The following is a 23,677-nucleotide window of genomic DNA, read 5'->3' as shown; positions in this document are numbered from 1 at the left end:
TAGGAGGAAACACAGTTCCTGAGTTAGGGAGCCTGATGAACTCATTGACCACGGTCACTCCCACTTTGAATGTCATTCACTTGGCATTCCACCAGCAGAGTCAATGTTGCTCTGTGGTGTGGGTGACCAGGGAAGGATCCTTTCATGGCTGGATTGGGGATACTTCCATACTAAAAATCCCATAGCTGTGGATCCTAAGGGACTCACAAGACTCAAAATTATTAAGATTATTAAGACTGAAGTATTATTTCAAGCTGCGGTTCTGGTAACATTTTTTAAGTCAGGAAAAAATATCATCAGACATTGCATCTGGTCCTTCAATAAAAACGTTACCTCAGTGTAAATAAGATCAGCATAGGGCCTCTGTATTCCTTATGTGCAACCAAATCTATTTGAGTCTATTTACTGTATATTTTACGTGTGTGTATCTACCTGGAATGACAATACATTACTTTTAGAGACTCTTCTGTGCACAACCTCCCCATTCAGGAAAAGCATACCTAGGGAACACAATGAGGCAAGTGCCATTCCTGGATAGGGATGCTTTCCTGAATTTGAAGAATTTGTTACTGCGTAACAAACTTACTAACTCCACAATACTGTACCTGCCAAGGAGCCAGAAAGCACAGAGGAAACTGTGTGCTGGAAGATCTGATTAAACATATCAAAGATGCTTCTAGACAGTCTCTTTTTGCTCATTTGCTTTGTTCAAGGCCACCTTTAAAGACACATTCGAGTCCCTAATGAACCATGATGTCTTCTAGATGAACAAAATGAGGATTTCAGTAATCACAGGAAAAAGAAAACTCATAAAAATCCAGATGATTCTAGTTCCATTTATTTTGAGTCTCTTAATTTTTCTGATTTTAAACATGATGAATTTTTTAGTTTCATGCCAGGAATATTTTGAATAGTTTTTAACAACAGGCATATAAATGAGGAGTGCAAGGAAGCTTTCTTACCTCACAAAACATAGGCAACTTTTTGGCAAAATCCACCACTCTTGTAATCGCTGGTGTGATAATTTTTGTAAACTGGCTGAAGGCTTCTAAATCCACTTTCCCACCTTCTGGGGCATTAACTATTGGTGCCTGTCCAATGTCTTCTGGCTAAGGATATAAAGAAAGATATTTAAAGGAACAATCTATCTTAGAGCAAGTATTTTATCCTCTAAAAAGTCCTGCTTGGCAATGGACGATATGCTAAAATAAAAAATAACACTATTCATTTTATAACTAATGCCCATTACACTACAAAATGTGAATTTGATTGTAAGGCATTTGTGAAAGAGGTCACTGCACAGAGCAATGTGTGACTGGCATGCTGCTGCCCATCCTGTGGGCATTTCTGTGCGCATGCAGTCTCTTCCTTATGCCTGTATCTGAGTATTTTGTGGGTGTAGCTTATGCATTTTTTTCTTAAGAACATAGGCATGTTCTTGTTTCTTACAGGTGCTGAGAACTCTCAAGTTTCTCTAAAAGTGAAGGGAGCTGAGATGACTTGTTTCCCTCAAGAAGATGCTCAGAGCTTTGCAGAATTGGGCTCTTTCACCTACTCAAAGTTCTGAAATCCTCCCCAGAACAGATTGGCTGGTATCACAGAGCGCCAGGCAACTGCCAAGGCCTGCTTCCAAAACTAGGCTAAAACAGCTAAAGACTAAGAATGGGCTAACACAAAGCTCATCTAGATGAAGTGACTAGAATTTGAGCTTGTCTGAGTAAAATTTTTGTTAAAAATCACCTTCTGCATGACATCAGCCCAAGCCTTCTCCAAAAGAGAAGAAAAAAAGTCGTATTTTAAGGATTTCAATAGGGACATACAATGAAATTGTTTCAAGAGAATCTGCGATGAACTTTGTTAATTCGAACCGCATTTCAACTTGTTCACCTGATTTTATTAAAGTTTGTAAACGTTACCATATATTTTAAAAACAGACATATCAAAGCTGTTCTGTTTGCTAAGTGTGGTTGTGGAAGACCTGCCAACCACCATGCAGAGGTTTCATTTTGTTCACATTAGAGAGTCAAAAGCTGGATAAGACCCAGACAAGAAGGCGGCCTTTAAGAGTGATGGACTTCATGACATTTATATAAGGGCACTGAAACAGGGGAGGTGCCAAAAGTGCTGTCTATAATAAAAACTTGTGCTCGCCAGTTTTTTAAAGCAACACATCATAAAAGATCCTTCCACAGCTCTGTCACCAATCTGAATCCAAATCTAACTTCTTTCAAGAAAAAACTCAGCAATGCGTTAATAAAGCAAGCACCAATTGTGAAGGAACAATGAAGAGGACTGGGCTCAATTATCTGATGGTTCCTACTAAAAAACTCAAATAATCCCAGTTCTAGGCTCCCTCCCTCCCTGAATCTTGGGAAACTAAACCACATTGTCTGTGCGCTCATGATAAACAACCTTCATCACTTCCAAGCAAGAAGACCAAATGCTTAAAACCATGCATAACATTGTTAGGGAGAAAAAGAAAGAACACAGTATTTTCTTGCGAAAGCCAAAAGAAGTCAAGATCGCTAGCTAAAGCTAACACACTCCAGAAGGGCATGCAACTGGAAAGCCCTTGGCACCTAACTCACCTCAACAGGAAAAGAGATCCAGACCTCAGAGGAGCTCCTGCTGCTGAAGAACCAGTCTCAGCCGTCTAAGGACTGACCCACAGCTCCTGGGGTGTGCGGTCATCTCCTGCTCTTCAACAGCTTCCAGCAGAAGCTTTCAAAGCCCTCCACCTGGGGTTGGCAGGCCATCCTGGACTTTCCTTTCTGTGCTCACTGGAAGGTGCCAGTGAGGTCCCTACACTTGCCTTGAAACCACTGTGCTTCAGCATGTGAGCGCTGCAAAGAACCAGGAGGCCCTGCATCAAGGGCTGCACCAAAAGCAGTTTGGTCCGGCCTAGGAACCAGCTGTGGAAGTCACAGCTGGTTTCTGAGGTGTCCATTACAGCTCCCACCCCTGCCTCTGCCCCACCTGTCCCCTCTCCCAGTAGCCCTGTTGTTACATGCCTTGACTCTGGGCACCCTTTGCTGGAGGCTCCCCCTCTGCCGTGACTGTCTCCAGAACCTGAACTCCCTCAACAATGACATTTTACGTGTCCCAGTCCCTACCAGCTTTCTGCCCATGTCCTCATTCCCAGCCTGAACCTCAAGCTCCCCATGCTTTATCCGAAACGAGGAGATACAGAAAGAACAGCACTCCTGCCTAAGTAACCAAACGCACTATTGCAGCTGCTTCTTGGTCTGCTAAAACCAGCACCACAAACCTTGTGGTACAGCACCACTGGAAAGTGCTCTGCTGAGTCTTGCCAGCAATCACTGGCTGTGGTTTCCCGACTGCATGCTACTACAAACATGCAGCCATTCATATAGAAATTTAGACAGTGCCACTGGAATTAACAAAACAACATAAAAGGCATCAGCCTTTAGCAATTTAACTGTGGATTGAGATTCCCATGGTGAATTAGGCAGCAGGAGCCTAGGCTTGCAAAAAATGAGTATTCTCTACCTGATTTGGTATACAGACTGTTAACGATTCCTGTGTATTCCTGAAATGCAGTCTATAATCCCTCTTTTGTGCTGTATAAGCATTTTGCATTCTTATTTCCTTTAAAAATTTATTTAGAAAAATCAAATAAATCCTTTTCTAAGGCTGAGCACCACAAATCAGCATTTATTTTCTGATCCTTAGTTATAGGCTGAAAACTTCAGTCGTCTTGTAGTCTTGAAATCCCAATGCTATCATGTATGCATCATCCTGTTTTCACTGAAATTCACTTTTCTTTGCCAAATTTGTTTTAATTAATGTGTTCACTTTGGACCACGGAAGGAAAAAACATGAGTTATTAATAAAAAATAGCAGCTTTCACCTAAAACTTTACGTTATTTTAACACAGTATGTTGTATGCTAGTCCCTAATAAAGATGACTATCCCTAGATATAAAAAATACGTATGCATTATAGACTGCTACTGTTGTTAATCAGGAGTGAAACAATTTTTCTACTTTTTCTTATCATAGCACATTAAAAGTATCCAGCTGGGTAAGCCTGAACTTAGCAACATGCTGTTTATCTTTTGAAATACATGGGTTGATCAAACACTGAGCTTCAGGCAAGAATAAGCAAGTTAGTAACTATAAAAATGATCCGTTTTTCATAAATGTCAATACACCCTCTCTGGGGTTGCAATGCTGGGAAGGGACTTCAGAAGAAAGAAAGGAACCTGGCTCCAAGAACAGTGTAAAAGGCTACAGTCCTCACCAGAAATTTCCTTTTCTGCTTCCAGTGGCTTCCTTGTGCATTGGTGGCCACATGTGCTTCAGTAACAATTTTGATGAGCTCCCATTCCTCATCCGTTGGCTCTGGTTTGTGCCCAATGGTTTTCTGCAGCTCTTCTCGACGTCTCTTCTCTCGATTTTCTTCTATCAGCTTCCTCTTTGCCAACCGCTTGCTGTCATCCAACACCACTAGCAGGTGAAAAAGCATATAAAAATGGCAAGAAGGTCTTAAGGCTGTCTGCACTTTAGTCTCTTCTATGCCTGAGATTCTAACTGATTACAAACACCTTAACTAATCAATAAAGAAGTACTTTGGTAAGACCCACAGTTGACACAGTTCTCTTATTTCTCCCTCCATACTTCATTTTCTCAGAAATCTGGATCGCAAAGAACCACTTACCCTTCTGGTAACCTTTTGTATACTGCCATTGCCTTCAGTGGCTTATTCCACCAATAAAACTAATATGTAAAAGCTTTGTGAGGACTCAGACAAAGTGCTCCTATAATGGACCTGAGGTAATCCATGTTGGGAAAGATGCATTTTTATTTTCTTTAAAGTAGGATCAGCTCACTCACTGCTCTGAGTTGTGTAGAATGTGTAAGCCAGCAGAAGGTAACATGGATTTAAGAAAGCATGAGTACTTATTCACAGGAGGCTCAACTACCTGTTGCATGACACGATCAGAAACAATCTGCCTTCAGCTCTTTCCTTAAACTCTACAAATGGTGCCGGTCTGTAGCATTCCCCTAGAGCCCTGCTATTTCCAGTGATGCCAGACACACAGGCCCCAGGGCTGCACATCTCTGACCACCACTGAATTTTTATCCTCTTTTCCACACAAATGTGATTAGGCCATTTAAACAGACTGGCCCGCTTTAGCAGAGGAGGACCATTCTGATCCACAACTGGTGGCAGGCAGGTGCAACAAAAGCCCTACTTACACGCTTCTGTTCACACGTTTTAACTCAAAGGTGGTAGAAACCCTTCTCACGTTGGGGGAAAGCTGGCCTGTCCGCCGCGCTCAGTGACAGCTCCTTTGGCACGTACAAAGGCCACAGCAGCTTTATGGCCATGGCACCTGCTGGTGAGGACCAGACTCCGAGGAACTTCTCACTCTGTGCTGCCACTACCTGGCTGCCTGCTGTGTCAGACCGGGCTGGGTGTGAACTGGTGACCCAGGGTGATCCAGACCCTCTTCCTGAAGGTCTACCTGGCTAAAATGAAATTGTGTCATTTCTTCTATTTCCCTCTAGAGAGAAGGCACTGTTATACGTTACATTAAAAATGAAAAATACTAAGTTAGAACATTTTTCTGTTGTTTATTTGGCCTGTTTTCCCACCAGTTCTTCTGCAGAGGATTATGCCAGCAACAACCATTAACATTAATGCACAGGAGGTTTTACGTGACTTCCTCCCATTTGCACTAACTGAAGTTATCGGTGTAAATCCTTGTGCAACTGAAGGAAAAGACGACCCCTAAAAGGGTTAATCTTACAGCCATATTTTCTAGTTCTTTAGAACCAGAGTTGAATTCTTTGCAGTAGATAACTTCTTCAGGGCTAAAAATAAAACAAACAACTGCAGGATGACTCATACAACGACATTCAATTTCACATCCTCCAGAATTTTCTAAACAAGGTGTTTTTTCTCAAGCAAAGTGTCCATCCAGATGTATTTCTCCCTCCTCTCCTCCAAAGAGTGAACGTTCCTACGGTCACTCAGCCTGATAAGGCCAAGAAAAGGTGCAGCCCGGTGAAGGATAAACAAAAAATTACAGCCCTATGAAAATGGGTTGATGCAATGAGCATAATTCCCCAGTACAAGTTATTAAAAACAAAAAAGTGCTAGCAGTTCTGCTCTACTTTAACAATCTTCACCAATCAACATACTTTAAGCACACACATCAAAAAAAAAAAAAAGAAAAGAAAGAAAACCAGGAAAATATACTTACAATCTGTTGCCATGCCAACAAAGATACATTTTTTGAAGCGACATTCCTGGCACTGATTTCTTGTTACTTTGTCTATCACACATTTTCCTTCATATTTACAGGAATAGGTTGGATGGAGGTTTTTCTGAATGGTTCTTCTAAAAAAACCCTAAGTGCAACAAATAAATACATTGGAAAGCATTAGCACTGTGCAATTTTTTCAAATTGGGAGCCACTTTGGTTTGGTAGGAATGTATCTAGGTATGCAAGGTAACATACTTCATTCCATTAAACTCTCAAAGAGGAAAAGAACAAACCAGTTTTATAGAGTATGGCATTTCTTTTCTGAGTTTCACGAAACATTTCCTCCTGAAAAATTAAAAACTATATATAGACATCTTAGGTAAGTAAAGGCATAAGTAATGCTGTCTTGAGGGACAAATACTGCCTACATGTCTTCTTGAAGTCTTATGTTTCTGTGTATTAAAATTCTTTGTATTTGAACTAGAGAGTTTATTTTGAGCCACTTTCTAAATTACATAGTCATTTTGAGGGATATTAAGAGGCATATACATACTTTTGAGCAGCTTCTGCAAATAGTGGTATTTTATGTGCTGCTAAAGGATTAAGAACAAACAGTTCTACTCCTTCCTTTCCGTCAAAGCCAAATAACCAACCAACCAACCGTGGGCAAGACTAAGAATTTTGCAAACACAATTTACACAGTCTTTGAGCTTAGTTCTAAATAATGGATCCAGAATTAAAAAATTATCTGCATTTCTGAGAAGAGGATTTAATTCGTATTTGCCACAGACCTCTGTATTCAAAACAAAGATCACCAATAAAAATCCCTCTATATATAAATTCTATCTATCTATCTATCTATTTATCATAATACAGATCTATATTGCCAATTGCAACATGTATATGAGGTCAGATCCTAAGCTCATGTGAACTAATGTAGCTCCACTGAATTCACTGATTTATACAACCCATAGACCCTGGCCTTAGGTAAAGAAATCAGATACAGCTTATCTCTGAACATTACGGACCTATCTTGGTACTAATTTCAACATGACTTTTTTCATTGACTTCCGCAAGAGCTGGATAAACTGCCCAAGACTGCAAGATATGGACGAAATAGGCTGTATAGCAAGAAATTCAGACTTCACTTTAATTTCAAGTTTCACTATTGTTTGAGACAATCTACATTAAGCAATGCAGCTTGGGACCACCTTGACATAGAGAACACACTGGGACCCTGTTCCTGTTTGACTGAGGCCACTGAGAATGGCTTTGGTTTCAGTGAAAACAATGGCAAAATTCAAGTGAGGTTTTACCTAATTAATAGATGCTTCAGCTGGGATTTTATCTAATGAATAGTCTTTTCACTTCACTAGGCAAAAGGTCTGGTTTTAATTATGTTAAATAATACCTGGTAAAATCTTATAGCAGTGTGTAATTTCTTTTCAGGCAGAGCATTGAAATAAGACGTATGGATAAGTCTGTATTTCAACTTAAGCTCCTAAGTCCAGTGAAGACAATAAAGAGCCTTGCCCTCTGTTAGAGTTTTATCTTCCAAGATCCAGCTTGACCTAAGAGTACAACTCTTTCTTCCTTAATAATGATAAAACCTGAAATGTCAATTAAACTAAGTTGCATAAAGCATGTGTGTGAGCCTTTGCAAGACTGGGACCTGTTGGGTTGAACTAAAATAGAGGAAATCACAGGCAAGATGTCCTCATGTGGGGTTTGGATCAGGTCTCCGATTCTCATCTACCCAACAACTGGTTTTGGATCCACTCTGAACCCTGTGACAACTTCCTAGAGACAGGATCTGCCCCTCTTCTCCCTGAAGATCAAAGACAGCTCTGGACAACCAGGAACACAGGGTAAACTCTAGTTACAGCAAGAGATGGAAAAAATCTCTGATGAATCTCAGGAACTGGTACTGAACTTCTGTTTTCCTCACCTTGCATGGGATTTAATGTAGCTCGACCTTTACAATGGCAAGGCTCTTCACCACTGGTGCATGGACCAGCACATTTCATCTTTCCATTTCTTTGCATTTCTCAGAAACATTTAAAAAAAAAATCTTTGATCATCTCTAGATACAATGTGATAAGGAAGCTGCTCTCTATGTTTGTCCAAACACTTCTTCACAGAAGTGTTATTTTCATCAAAAAAAGAAAGCGCATTTTATTATAAGGCAACTGCTCTTTTCCCAAATTCCTTTACTATGCACCTGTTTAGCAATAGATGCAATGGGTACAGTCTGGAGAAACATTTCAGTGACATCAGAACTCACTGTTGGTTTATTTGCATTTAAATTCCTTACAATTTACTCTGCAGAAATCATGTGTGAGGATGCTTTGTTCGTGAAAGCACTTGCCAAAACAAATTTTTGGCTGTCAGCCCTGATTAATGTTCCTACAAAATTCAAATGATTTTGGGTGGAAGCAACTAGTAAATGTCAAATTCATTGAGAACTGATTGCATATAGCTTTGCTGATAAATCATATAACTTGGAAGCATGTATGCAGATCCTCCAAAGCATGGGTTGAAATTGTCCACAAAAACCCCCATCTTGTACAATGAATACATTTGCAAGAAGAACCACAAATCAAAACAAAACAAAACAAAATCATCTGTTTGTAAACCAACTGTAAGTAGGAGAAAGACATTAATTACTTTTTGCAAATTGTTAGCTTAGTTCCTTGTATACATAAGCATTATTTTAAATTGTACAGCAGACAGAAGAACTGTGTCTGAAGATAAAAGTGCATTTTGTATGCTCTATCTTTTAAATAGCTGGTAGGCATAAAAAGAAATACTTCAGTTGGAGTAACAAAAACCTTAGCAGGAAAGCTGGCGAGAAATATAGCTGCTCAGCTGGGAGCAAAAGATATTCATAATGCCAGTGTTGCTTACTTCTCATTATATCTGAATTAAGTCATATTCATACATTTTATGTATTGTTATCTGGTATATGGGATGAGAATGTGTAAGAATGACTTGTTCAGTTCCACAGTTTTTTTCAGATATATGTATTTTTTTGTACGTATTATGTATGTATGTGTATAAAACCATTATGAATATTACCACAAATTTGCTATACATAGGATATTTAGGTCTTTGTGCATTTCATAAATGTAACTTAGGCCAATGCTGTACAACTGAAGGAACTACTTCAACACAAGAGTTACTGTGATGTGGGGCTCTTAAAGCCAATCCAAAGCCAAAATCTTATATCCAAATATTCCTGACTTTGGGGATGAACAGAATACGACTTTTGTGGCTTAGTCCCATGACACTAGTCCATGACATGTGTGGTCCCATTTGTTTAGAAAAACAATAATTTTTTATTTTCTGCAGGAAAGAATAGCTTTCTTAAAGGATCGCAAGCTATTCAGGAAAATTTATAGCAGTGTAATCACATAAGATGTGCCTGATTGTGTTACTCAATTTTTTTTTCATTTACTTGCCCAAAGCAATCTCTTTTTTTAATTTTGCATGTAGCTTTGGAGATGCAATTTATGGCTGAAAGCACATTTCAATATGCTTAAATTAAAGAAGTCAAAATCTTTTTGAAGCTGTTTTAACTGGGTGTCAGTGTTTCCCACAGTGATGGATGTTACTGTTGTATGAGCATGTGGAAGGGATTTTGCTTTTTGCTTCTTCACAGTGATGATGAGAGGCACTGGAACACTGTTAATCGCTACAGACTCTTCATGGCCATAGGCAGAATCTCAGCTATTGCATAAACAGCTTCACTGGAGTTGCTGGGAGTATGCTGATGTACACTGGCTGAGAACATGGCCAACGAAACATTAAAAAATGGAAATGTAAAAGCTAACAATTAAACGGCAGCAACAAAAATCTACATTTCTCGTTTTCTTTTCAGATGCAAACATTGCAAAAATCAACTATATTCCTTATGCATATGAAGAGCAGCGGCATAGCCAGATAAGGCTTATCATCAGTACTGGATGTTCTTATTCGCTCCTAATCTGTCTTTGTTTTATTTGACAGCACAGTTCAGGAAGTCTGTATAATGGAGGAGCTGGACAGCTATTTCTGATTCCCACTTTCCCACTGTGCCATTTACCTTGCAACCTTCGCAAGTGATGCAGCGATAATGATATCCGGTGGCTTTGTCCCCACATACTACACATAGCTCATCCTTGTCTAAGTAACTGGGTATATACCCTGTAAAGAAAAAGAGAATGTGGCATGTAAACTCGATATAAAGTGGTATGATACATTTGATATAAAAATATTATATTAAAATCCACTGCAGATCTTGTCTACCAGCCTCATACTTCTGAACTCACTGACTTTCTCGAATAAAAAGCTCATACTATGTTACAAATTTATTTAAACATAGTCTATAATATCTTCTACTTTTCAGACTGTTTCAGCATCTACTGGTCAAGAGGGAGAAGTTAGAATATGACTGCTCTCTCCCAAGTGAAATATTACCTCAGAAAAATACATACATTTATTTTTACCTCAGATGCTTTCACATGAAAAAATAAAATAACAGCGAGACATACAATATATTTGTTTTTTCTGTTTCACAAAAACACGATATACTTGCATACTGAAGATGAGATGCCAGGTTGCAGGGTGACTCAGGGAGCTGGTAGTAAGAAATCTGAGAGATCATTTGTTTCCAAACAGCTCCACAGGTGTGGTTAGAGAAGTACCAGCAACAGATAGCCCAAGCTTTATTGATCATACCTGACCTAGGCGTGTTCTGCAGGAACATTTAATATAGCCTGAATTTAGGGTAAAATTCATGGCCATTCAAATATGCGTGTGTGTACATACATGTGTTCGACATTTTCTCTTCTGAAGTGGTTTACCAGATGCCCAACAAGTGAAATCAAATATTACTGCTATGAAAAACATTGGCAATGCTTGGTTCTTTTCCCACAATGACATTTGTTTTGATAACATAAACATATTTTCAATTTGAGCAAAAAACCAAAACAATTCTGATGGCAACGAAAAATAATTCTAAACTAAGGAGAACTTTTAAACAAGGTAAAATACAAACCTTCCAAAGCAAGTGTTCCCATAGTACATAAGTTTTCCTTCTGAAAAATCTCTCGATAAAGATGTAACACAAGAGATATCAGATTCACTTTGAGGGGAGAGAGGAAAAGTGGACCTGTTTGTGTGGCCACATAAGATTATTAAAGTGTAGTAAATGTTTCACAGAATCCCAGAACGGCTGAGGTTAGAAGGCACCTCTGAAGGTCATCTGGTCCAAACCCCCTGCTCAAGCAGGACCACCTAGAGCCAGTTGCCCAGGACCATGTGCAGATGGCTTTTGAGTATGTCCAAGGATAGAGACTCCACAACCTTTCTGGCCAATCTGTGCAAGTGCTTGGTCATTTTATTGTTTTCAGAAGGAATTCCCTGTATTTCTATTTGTGCTCATTGCCTCTTGTCCTGTCACTGAGCACCACTGAGAAGAGTCTGGCTTTATCGTCTACATGATGGGGGATCAGATACTTGCACACATTGACAAGACCCCCACCTTGAACCTTCTCTGCTCAAGGCTGAACAGTCCCAGCTCTCTCAGTCCCTCCTCACAGAACAGATGCTCCAGTCCCTTCATCTTCTTTCTGGCCCTTTACTGGACTCATTCCAGTATGTCCATGTCTTTCCTGTACTGGAAAGCCCAGAACTGGACCCAACACCGCAGATGTGTTTCACCAGAGCTGAGCAGAGGGGAAGGATCACCACCCTCAACCTGCTGGTGATGATCTTTCTAATGCAGACCAGGATGCTGCTGACATTCCTTGGCTCAAGGACACACTGCTGGCTCATGTTCAACTTGCTGCCCAGTAAGAACCCCCAAGTACTTCAACGCAAAGTGCTTTACAGCCGGTCAAGACCCAGCTTGTACTGGAATAATTCATTATTCCTCCCCCAGTGCAGTATTTGGCATTTCCCTTTGATGATCTTCAAGAGATTCCTCTTATCCCATTTCTCCAGTCTGCCTTGGTTGCTCTGAATGGCAGCACACCCATCTGAGGTATCAGCCACCACTCACAGTTTTGCATCACCTGCCAATTGGCTGAGTGCAATTTATGAGTGCAATGAGGGAAGAGTCCTTTGGATGTGGCTGCCTGTAACACTACCCTTTGCCACTGACTTGCTGAACCCCGCTGTAGCACCACAGGTTAGACAAGACTCCAAGCTTGCTGTCTTTATGCAGCCCTCATACCGCTACGGCTCGATACAGCTCGGGGACTTGGCACACTGCAGTCACATGGACGGCAACCAGCAACAGGACTCAGGGCAGCAGAAGGCTGTTGGAGGATGCTGCAACAGGGGTGGCCATCATCTTCCTGTGACTAACATGCCAGAGGGTCAGCTCAGTAACAGACAGCTTAAATGAAAGTGCCTTCCTAAGGCTACGCTTGCCAGAGGTTCTCCAGAAAGAAAAGACCAAATCAGAGAGAAAATACTTGAAATTAACTGAGCTTAAAATACTTGAACTTTTGGGGTGCTGGTGAGTGCATTAGGAGAGAGTAAAGAAGGCGGCAGGAAGTATTTGTATGGTCTACTTCATATGTCTCATTTGAGCATAATTATGCGAAACTCAAATTACAGAGGAACATATATCCCTCTTCTGTACCGCTGGGAAGCAGGAGCACTCTGAAGCCATGCCTAGGTACCTGAATCTCATGTTTGCCAACACTCCTACTGGCATCGGAAAGGGAAGTGGAGTGTGAGAGAGTGACCTGAGATCCTACTGATGTGTCATACCAATCTATAATACAGCAAAAAATCAGATTTACAGTCAGGTTACGTTTCTCCATGATGAACAAGTTGTGCTTGGATAAAGACTGGTGGACATGTGGAGCTGGTTCTGTGACCTTGAGGGAAGAGAGACAGCAGGGTTTCGACTCTAATTTACATCACTGACTCCTAATGGACATTATGCCAGTGGGGGATTAGCAGAGGCTATTATCTCCATCCTGCCCCGCTTCTGCTCACACCTGCCTCTGCACATGCAACACATACACAACATGGAGCTGATAAAGGAGGCCGCAGAGTCAGCAAAGGGATGCAGAATTTTCCACTAAATTTCTTGTAAAGATTAATGGCTTCTTGTTATTGCTGGTTACTGCTATTCATGAAACACAGACTTAGCCTACTGTAGAGTATGTCCTCTAAAATTCAGTATCCCTGGTTTGCTTCCTCAAGAGCTACTTCTGAACTAAATGCCTTGATATTTCATGAAGTATATAATCTGGTTAGCACTCCTCATGTAATGGCAGCTTTATTCTACTGGAGGGGCAGGAGACCACTTGTCTAAACCACTTCCTTAAATATATACGGTAGCTTGCGCATGTTACCACAGATGTCCATCTCCTTCTTGGAGTTTCATGACTTTGTCCAACCCAGGAAACAGCTTCCAATTTGGCAGAAAAGACAAAACTCCTACAGGCGCTCCTAGTCAGAAACTAAAACCAGCATCCTTGCATGCAACCACACTCCCCATTTTGCTGCATCGAAGTGTTAGGTGCCAGCTATTTAAGCTACTTAAAATGTTACATATTATGTTCATCACTTTTGCAGGATTGTACCCATGTTACAAGGTAAGCACAGACTTTGAACTCTTCTACTGAATCAACAGGAAACATGGACAGAAAAATCTTGTTGCAAGAAATCATTGGCAATAAAAGTGTGCAATAAACATCTTTTTTCTATTACAAGTCTGAGAGTGATATCCACACTTTTGTACATTTTTAACCCTCCTTTCAACAGCTAATGGGGTCAGAAACTGCTAGAAAGTAGGAAAATTGGACCTTGAGCATTATTTTAAAAAGATGTAATTAAGACAAACAGACATCATGCCATGAGGAATAAGGGGACTTAGATTAAGTTCTCACAAACCGTAACATCCACTGTAAAAAACTTCTGGCAGTTGCAAATATCCATCTGACCTCTGTATAAATTCAATGAAATTTCATTTCTAAGACGTGCAGATAAGCAGCCTCAGTGCATTTTTGCTGCTACTCAGAGTTAGAAACAATATCAGCAGGAGAAAATTCAAGTGTTTTTCTAAACTTGGTACCAGCATGGAAGCTATGAATAATGCAGTGGAGATTCTTGGGGAAGCTGTGGATGGCAGCAGAGTTGTCTGTTGGATGGTTTGAGTAAGAAGCAGAGCAACAGACTTCTCTCACTCCTTGCAGCATTTGGGGAAAAAAGAGGAGGGGCAGACTAATAGGGACTTGTCTCTCACCTCAGCAAGTACTTTGGTATTTTACATGTTTAACAACTCTGAATCTAAAATAAAAACTCCTATGTGGAAGAAGCAGATGCTGTATGGACAGAGTAACCCAGGTGTTCTCTTATGAAAAAGAATGTCTGATGACAAATCTCTTGGGAACACTGGGTAGGTTCCTATTTCTGGTGTTCATATTTCATCCTTTATTTCTTGGTCAAAACCTACTAAGTAAATTGCTACGAGGAATCATTCAAAAGCAACACCAATCTCACTGAACTGTACAATAATAACCAATATCGCTTCTTGGTCTTCCAGTTTCTATCTGCTGTATTCTAGCACCCTCATGGACTATCATTTGGTGCATCCCATACGATCCTCAAAGTTAACTCTCTGTCAAGTACGACTTGACATTGCATCCTAATGTCCACCTTGGACCTTTGCTTTGAGTGGAGAACACACACTGAATGACCTTGACCTGCCATGTCTGGTGTTTCCCCTGCAGCCTAAAGTAACTCCTCTGCTCCCCAGACTCCCACCTGCCAGTCCGCCTAATCTTACTGTCTTGGCAAGGCTAAGTACCCAGCAGAACCACTTGCTCCTATCTAGAAGAATATGTTGTATAATCCATTACAACCAATCTTGATGGCGATTTACAGTATATTTTAAAACGTAACTGTAGGTTTGTAGCGGTACGGCAAGAAACAATTCCCTTTGATAGGAAAATGCGCAATGAGTTTGCCCCAGCAGCCATAAGGACAGAATGAGATCTGCTAACCTATGCAGTCATCTGAGGTACTCTGTTTCATTAATACTGTATGCCTACACTCTCAAATTACCATTTGCAGGAATGATACCTTAAAGCAGTATATGTGACCTTGCACAGCGTAACAGATTGGAGAGACACAAATGACACTGGGTGGCTATTCTTGCCCTGCCCCCCTGCAACAAGGCAAAGAAAAGCTATTTAAATGAAACAACCCCTGAAAAAGAGTACTTTTTTTCCCCTCTGTACCTGGCACACATTAAAAAAAAAAAAAAGCACGTTTTGAGAAAAATCAAGAACCGATTTCAGTTTTGCTAAAGTATCACTGCACAGACTTTACATCTCCAGGTTTCTGTACAGATACTGTAATATTGGCTTAGGGTTTACACCACACCTTAAAAAAACTCCAGGACCCAAACCGTATTTGACTACCTAACAGGGATATGAGTGGCATCGAGACAAACAAATTATGTCTGCATACCAGATGTTCCTTATTAGCTTGTTGCTGATCCACCATAGGCTTATATCTTGCAAGCAGAAAAAGCCATTTTTTGCTATTGCACAAGGACACTTCTGTTTTAAGACCATTATTCAGTATTTTGATTTTCACTGTACACTGGCAGAGTGATGTAGTAAATATATTCCCTGACATCGTTTCTTCCCCCATCTGGTATGGTTTGCCTGACTAGAGACCACTCACTAAAGTGAAGAATTTAGGATTTACAGTAAGCTCGTATTCACTTACTAGACACTGCAGTATGAAAATGAAAAAGATGAAATTAATTACTACCTTAAGAATCTCCAGCTGTATTAGAACTGAAAAGAAAATTCGTACTGCTGTTCTACCAATTCCATAATCACACTGTAACTCTTTGCAAATTATAAAAAAATTACAAGCACCACTCAGATATCACCCTTGATACACTTGTGTAGAAAAAGCTTCAACAGAGTGTTCATCAGAGAAAGCATAGAGTCAAGTGAGAAAAATCATACTCCATTTTTGTTTGTGGTATTATCAATGTTGATCTGAAAGGCTGGGATGATACACTGATCCTCTCCCGCTTTCTTTAAATTACTCCCACTGAGAAAAATTGCTTATTTCGCCATCGAGCTTGGAAGCACTGAGAATGTTGTTAAACAGACTCACACAATTCTTGTTAGCTAACTGGCTTGCTTGTCTGCAATTAGATCTTTATTGACATTCTTTGATTTATGGATTTACTAAAATTTGGCAAGAGATTCTGCAAAGATAGAATTTGGAACATTTTTATAGTCTCTTCTCCCTCAATGACTTCTTTGGGATGAGTTAGAAACCTTATCAACAGTAACGCATTTTGCACAAATGTGCTGAAAAAAAATTTTAGTCCAAACTGTGTTACCACTTAAACTGCTGTGATCGGTACTGTACTCGCATCCATTACTAACTACAGGTACAAAATGCACTACTGTAAGAGTCAGACCATGCAATTTTTTTGCCCCAAAATTACTTAAGATGTTTTTAGAGACCATACCTTAGTATTGCAAGTAACTTATTTAGAAATCTAAGCCTCACTGGACATCAGCTTTACTACTGATGCAAAAGCAAAGCATGACTTAGTTCACTTTCCCATCCCTCATCTGGTTGTGGAAAGGTTACAGTAAAGGAGCTGGAAACACTTTTTCCGCTGACACTTTTATTGAAAAAGAAACATATAATTCTAAATGCATAATGATTTGCTGAATCAGATGCAATTTTTCTGATCAGTGCTATCTTCTTAGATGGGTGGTCAAGAGCAAAATTAATCATTTTTAAAGCCAAAGTAATTGTTAACATAGTGGGAGCTGCTATGCTGCAAAGGCCAAGATGACAAAGTGCTTTTGTAAATTGATTATATGCAGACGCTGCATATAATCACTCCCTGTGCCGATGAGAAGACATTTTGACATGTTTTATTTTCTATTCAGAAAGTATCCTAATGTCTTCATACCGCTGAGAACTCAGTTTGGACTAATTCAGTCGCACACTCTAGCAGCCATACAATACATATTCTCAGCTGCATGTAAATTGCCTAAGAAAATATAAAGGGAAATAATAATGATAAGTACAATTACAATAACAACAACAACAATAACTTTGAAAGCCCCATTCTCCCAACATACCAAGAGCCATTAAAGAGATGGCATTAACCTCACCTTGTTTCTGAGAAGCAAGGTGAGATGCAGGGCTGAGGAGCTGGTACTGCTACAGCCCGACTCAAGGATTCCCACTTGTAAACTCCTGGTTTGGGGGGCAGCCCCTGGTTACTTCTGGTCCGACCCCACAGAGTCTGAAGTTAAAGCCTAACTTCATAGACACCTCCGAGCATCTTTCGTTAACTTTGTCTGGGAAATGACTGTGCAAAGGGAAGCAAAAGCCAACTCTCATCCCGGTTTTAACTTTGCAGACCTCTTTCCCATGTTGTCCAAATGACCAAAATATTCCACACACACACCAAACGTGGGGATACTGAGGTTTCCGGACCTCTGTACGTATTTCTTTTGTACTTTCCTGATTTGCACTACTTCCGCCCTGTCACTGGGTACTCCTCCTCACTGTTCGGGCGGCGTGAGGAGACACGGAGACACTTTTGCTTGTCTGCTCAGCCTCTGCGCAAGGAGAGGGTGGCATGGGCTCCCCTGGAGCATCATCCATCCAGCGCGCAGTTCTGCAAGCTCACCATGGCCAGCAGCACCGTAAGAGAGGAAAAATACTCCCGTTTAAGCTCTCTGGGACTAAACAGGGAATAGCACCTTGTTCTCACGATGATGAGCCCTGTTCTCATCAGATTTCACAGCCTCATGTAGAAAACAAGATGTATCTGGTTGCCTGTCTCCTATGGTAGGGTCAGGTCCAAAAGGGCTTCCTTAATAAAACAGTAAGCTATTGCACGAGTATTTTGCTGCTACCTTTTAACAGCGTACACTACAGCACAAAAGATAACAGAGCAACAAGCAGATGCAAAGCTAAAAGCACACCTCCACCTCTTGATTTTCTGGAGCACAATTTTTTCCTTTAAAATTCAGGTCTTTCATCAGAATTTGTGACAGATAATCAGAAAGTAATAGTTTTTAATGTACTGTAATAACTGGATCAGCTTAAGAGCTTTCTTATATTTTAGAATAACTGGCTATACTTTCTAAATACTACTTTTTTTTTTTTCTTTAGTGACACATTGTTGGGGTCTTTGGTTCTTGTTTTTTAAAGTTATTTTCTGAATTCTCTTAAAGTGTCATAAAGACAGAGAAGTAATTAAACTCCCCTTCATAAATGATAATTTTTTGAGCATTTAATGTTGATGCTTTTTCCTTCCCAGAGAGAAAAGAAGACTTCAACCATTTAATAACTAGCAAAAGTTCTGATAGGAAAAGGCTCCATGTGCTACTGAAAAGTACAGTCTGATTTGAACAGCATATTATTGAGATTACTACAAATTTCCGGGGACTAACAGAAATACCAACTGTGACAATCAAAACTCCTCATGAACACCTGCTTATGGACTTAATTTTGCTTTAATGGGCTATTACCAAGGCTTCTCTAACAAACTCCCTTGTCCCCCCCCCAAATCAATTCTGGATCAATAAAGACACACATGCCCTGTGTAGAGCCTTCTGTTCTTAGGACAGGATTAAAAGATTCGTTAGTTTTATGATAGCTTGGTTAAAAGATGGAAATTAAAAAAAAAAGAGAGAAGAAGCACATGTCCCACACAGTTTAGATCTCTTCTGCTTAACAAACTCAGCATTTGAAAAGGTTTGACAGAAGGGAGGCAACTTTTTATTGATTATCACAGTAATAAGGCTTTAAAGAATCCCAAAGCACACTGCTCAGTCTCTGTGAATGATCAATTAAAAGTCCGCTTGAGAGCTGGCTTCCACCAAAATTCACTGCCATTTCTTAGTGAAACTGAGGTAGTAGAAAGCAAGGGCAGACAAGCAGCTTTTAAAAACAACCCTGTTTCTTTCAACCAAACAGCTACAAGAACTTTAAACAGAGCAGATGTCAGGTGTCTGAGTACTGAAATAACTTCAAGCTCTGATCTAGGTATATCAATTATTATTTATAAACTTTAACATTATGAAAAATATATTCCTTCACTGACTTTGCAATAGCAAGTCTTTATTTTGCTAAGTTATTCCTGAGTACTATTTTTCTTTATCTGAAATTAAGACATAGGAAAAGTCTACAAATAGTTACAAATTCATCAGTTAAAACCCAATAGCAGGTAAATAGCCTTAAAAAGCTATGTTGTAAAATGCAAAAGCATGCATTATTCACAACTACATATTTAGTCTACAATTTCATCATGTTCTTACAGCTTTCTAAAAGAGGATAAAAAAAAGAAGTTCTTTATTATGAAATACAATGCTGCTCAACGTATAAAATAAAGACATTTTTTTACTGAACATACAGATTTATTGCACTAAGTTAAGTGCTAATGAATATTGCCTGCACAAAGGAAAACATTTCAGTTTTCCATGCAGTTAGTAAGATTGAGCAGTCTACTTTTTACTACAAAGCCACTTTAAAAGTAGTAAATGGTGTTTTCTCTCTCTACCTAGTTACATCAGAGTCATCTGGGTTTTGGATAACTGCACACAGAAAATCTGGTCTTAACAGAAAAAAGGACATCATGTTGGTGCAACAGACTGTGTATTTTTATTCTTTAATAATGCAATTTTGAAGAAACACAGAGAACGTATACTCTGCATGCATCAGTTTGCTTGTCTGAGTTCAGAACAAATTAACACCGAAAACATTTCCAAGTGTTTGCTGGTATTTTGGGCTCTTTTTGAACCTGCTTTGCTTACTTGAAAGCACAAGAATAAATTCTAAAAACAGGCAATGATTTAACCCTGAGGGAGCGGATATTGCACTCCGATTCTCTCTCACAAACATACTGATTAGATCAACTTTTGGGATGCAGAACAGTCTTTCTTGCATAGATCTATTATTGAATTTTCAGTCTTTTTTGCTTTGCATAATCAGAAACGACATGGTTTTTGCTTAAAAGACAGTAACTCTATTAAACATAATCATTTTCCCATACATATTTACAGTTCTATTTTCAAAATATTTTGCCGGAGTTGCTAAGTAAACAGAGTTCACATTTACTGATAATGAGGACCCCCACAAATTGTTTGTATGTAATCAGAAACACAGATTTAAGATGCAGAATACATAATGATGACATTTCAGAAGACAAACTTTATCTAGCTCACTGGTGAATAGCAAATGAACTTAATAGCCCCAGAAAGCAGAAAACAAGCAATATATTTGCAAATGTCTTTTATAGATTAAGAAAAAGTGCTTGGAAATCCTCATTGCTCACAGAAAACCTTGCAATCACCTAGCAACCTATGTTACTGCTGCTTTCAATTTTGAACAGGCAGCCTTCACATTCAAAGATGTATATCAGCCAACTGATGAAACTGTAAGTTTAACGCAAAACAAAAACAAAACCAGAGAGATTTTTTTTTTTTTTTTTTGTTATTTAAATAAATTGCCCCTACCTTTCTTCTGAGAGTACGATGGCGACTGCACTTGAGAAAAAGTAGGTTTTTCTTCGGTGAAATATTCAGGTTGGTTGTACTGATTCAGGGCCATGTCCATGTCAGAGTACTCGCTTTTAAACACGTTTCCAGGGTAACTACAGGTATAAGGCTGATTCACCGCCCAGGCCTGTTCCATATATATGTTGTTACTGTGCAGGACCTGAGCATCACAACTGCTGTAACCCTGATTATCTTCAATATATGTGCAATAATCAGTGGACTGCATGTAGCAGTTGCTACCAGCAGCTGGGTGCACTTCATATATTTCTTGCATACAGTAGTTCATTTTGTTACCCTATCTCAGCTTCTACTTTACGTACACACACACATGCATACACATGCAGGCATGCATACACATGGAACGGAGCAATGAATATACACCAACGAAGTCGACTGCAAAACAGCCCGTTTTACTTTGGAGCAGCACCTGATGTACTAAAATCCTATTTATATTGGGACGGCTTGTGAAGTCCCCTGCCAGTCAAACATATTGGGAAGCAGATTTATGACAGTCAAAGGTCCTAATCTGTGACTGTAAGTTAATTCCAAGGGAAGACGGCAGGCAGGTAGCAATGACCACCAGACAAAGAAGCGACGTCCCGACAACCCTCCTGTTCCCCCATTTGTCTGGAATAATCATTTTATAAACCATTTCCAGCCTTTTCCAATATGATTAGAAAATGATTACTAAGGCGAGGACACAGTTATGTCACTGCAGTTGTCAACTTAAGTGTGAAGCATTATAAAGACTGCTTAAGAACTCCCACAGGGGATACGCTGAAAATCCTAAAATCAATAATCCTGTTTTTCAGCATTAAACCATAGAAAATCCAATAGTGCTGTGCTGATGACCCAAACAGTAGTCTAGTTTGACAAAATTTAGCAACTTAATCTGTCATCAGGTTTATTGATTTTGTTTTACAGAATTACATGCATGAATCTCCCCAGCCTTGCACACATAACACAATCCTCCCCACTGCCTGATAATGCATTTATGGGAAAGCAGCTTTTCTAAACTTCTGTGATTTTGGACGGTAATTTCTATCAAGTTCAACAGGTGGGAAGCTTCAAAATAATGTAATCAGCAAAAAGAACACTGCATAAATATTATCAATAAGCTAATCGCTTTGCTATTCTGCTTTGTTATCTTTTACGTTTTAGTAATGAATTACTTCTGGAGGTGTATCTTTTTTGACAACTGACTAAGGAGGGGTTTTTGCTCATTTTGGCTCACCTATGAGCTATGAATATGTCAGTGCCACTACAACAAAAACTGTATGATCTTATAATTGCTTAATGTACCCCAAACCTCAACATTGTTAATATACCTTGTTTAACCAGCTGTTCATTTCATCTAAAAGAAATTATTTTATTTTTAACTTTCATTAGCTGCTATTTGTTTTTTATGAGGCAAAATAAGTTTTTTCCTCACAGTACAGCTAAAATATGGTAAAAGTTGTGAAGTCAGTAACAAGACAGTATTCCTCTTTAATGGTTGTTATTATTAGGAAGTAGAATTATTACTGATTTGATAATGAGGTCTAAGTGTTCTTATTTCACTCGTTTTAAACAATCCACAGGATTGCCAAAATTACCATGTAGGTTGTCCCTTTTGCATCTAGGATCTTAAGTATACATCTAACAACCTTGATGAACATACATCTAAACAGTCCTCAAAAGCTCAGTGAAATAAGTAAGACCTGGGCATGACATGTACATATTTCTCCCTATCCGATATTGTTAACTTTTCAGTCTAATGCAAACAGCCAACGGAGAAACGTTCTCCCTTCCAACATACAACTGCAACTAACCTATCTAAATAAGAAGCATTGCCAATTAATATCTAATGTGCAGGCTAATGGAATTCAGAGTAGGTGCTTCTGAGGATCAGAGAAGTTAAAATTCATGCTTGGATTTTTTTGTCCGTCTAACTATAAAAGAAGCATCTTCAACACACATTTGTTATTAACTTGCTCAGAAAGTAATAATACATTTAGTAGGTCAGAATGAACACTATCAAGATCAATTCTACCAAAGTCAACGAAGTTGCTTCAAAATGAACTTATTCTGCTGAAACTCCGATAATTTAAACTAACATCTTACTTAATGAAGTGCCCCAATAGTTACTGAAATCCCAGAAGTAAAACACAAATGAACTCTCATTCTCCATGCTGTTTTTACCGAAGATCTAACTCAACAAATAGCATTGTGAAATAAAAGGTGAAAAAGCACACAATAAAAGTAAATTTTTGTTTTAGCTCAGGCCCATGATCTCGATTTTACAAACAGTGATTTTGTCTGTGATAAAAAGGAAGTCTTAGGCAAGGTCTGATTTTTCAAGAATGGATGTTCAGCACTTCACAAAAACATGCCTGTGTTTCCTAAGAAACTCTGCAACGGTTGTTTACACAGAAACCCCGAAACCTTACCCATGTATGTGATCGGTTGGTAATATTGTAGCACATACAAATATAACACATACAATCTGCTGAGCTTACTTCTCTACACTCCCCAGAAAGAAAACATTCCACAAGTGCAACATGCAAGTTGTTCATTTACCACAGAACCATCTCCTGTACAGCCAGCAAGAATTTATGTGCGAGCTTGCACAGAGGTGAGGCTGTATTTTACAGGTTAGCACAGCAGAATACCTAGATACTTTTAAACCACACAGAAAAGCTTTGGAGAACTAGGCTTTAAATTCTTAATGGGTATTTTTCCCCATGTGGATTTGTTTCACCAGATGAGTCAAAATTCCGATGGATTTTCTCTTCTATTGTTCTTTTCCCCCTAATTTGATTTAGGTTTGTTACTGAAAAGCTAAAAAGAATTGAGACTGTGTGTAGACAGAGCCATCCCAGCAAGGACGGCACCTG

General features: G+C 39.3%; 1 protein-coding gene across 2 annotated transcripts in view; it reads right to left on the bottom strand.

The window, feature by feature from the left end:
• The window catches only part of THRB (thyroid hormone receptor beta), a gene marked incomplete at its 5' end in the record, with an annotated part of 35,296 nt that overhangs the window by 6,343 nt on the left and 5,276 nt on the right, over positions 1–23,677 (bottom strand). The window contains 5 exons of one of the 2 annotated variants that reach the window (XM_082014704.1): positions 963–1,109; positions 4,263–4,468; positions 6,232–6,379; positions 10,319–10,419; positions 20,760–21,087. In XM_082014704.1, the coding sequence (XP_081870830.1) occupies positions 963–1,109; positions 4,263–4,468; positions 6,232–6,379; positions 10,319–10,419; positions 20,760–21,087 (930 nt within the window). Of the gene's footprint in view, positions 1–962; positions 1,110–4,262; positions 4,469–6,231; positions 6,380–10,318; positions 10,420–20,759; positions 21,088–23,677 lie in introns of those variants that run through there. The other variant, XM_082014703.1, reaches the window with a different exon arrangement.

This window comes from Phaethon aethereus (genome assembly GCF_964289735.1).
Source record: "Phaethon aethereus genome assembly, chromosome: 2".
Classification (NCBI taxonomy): Eukaryota; Metazoa; Chordata; class Aves; order Phaethontiformes; family Phaethontidae; genus Phaethon; species Phaethon aethereus.
This window is presented reverse-complemented; position numbering and strand designations above follow the sequence as displayed.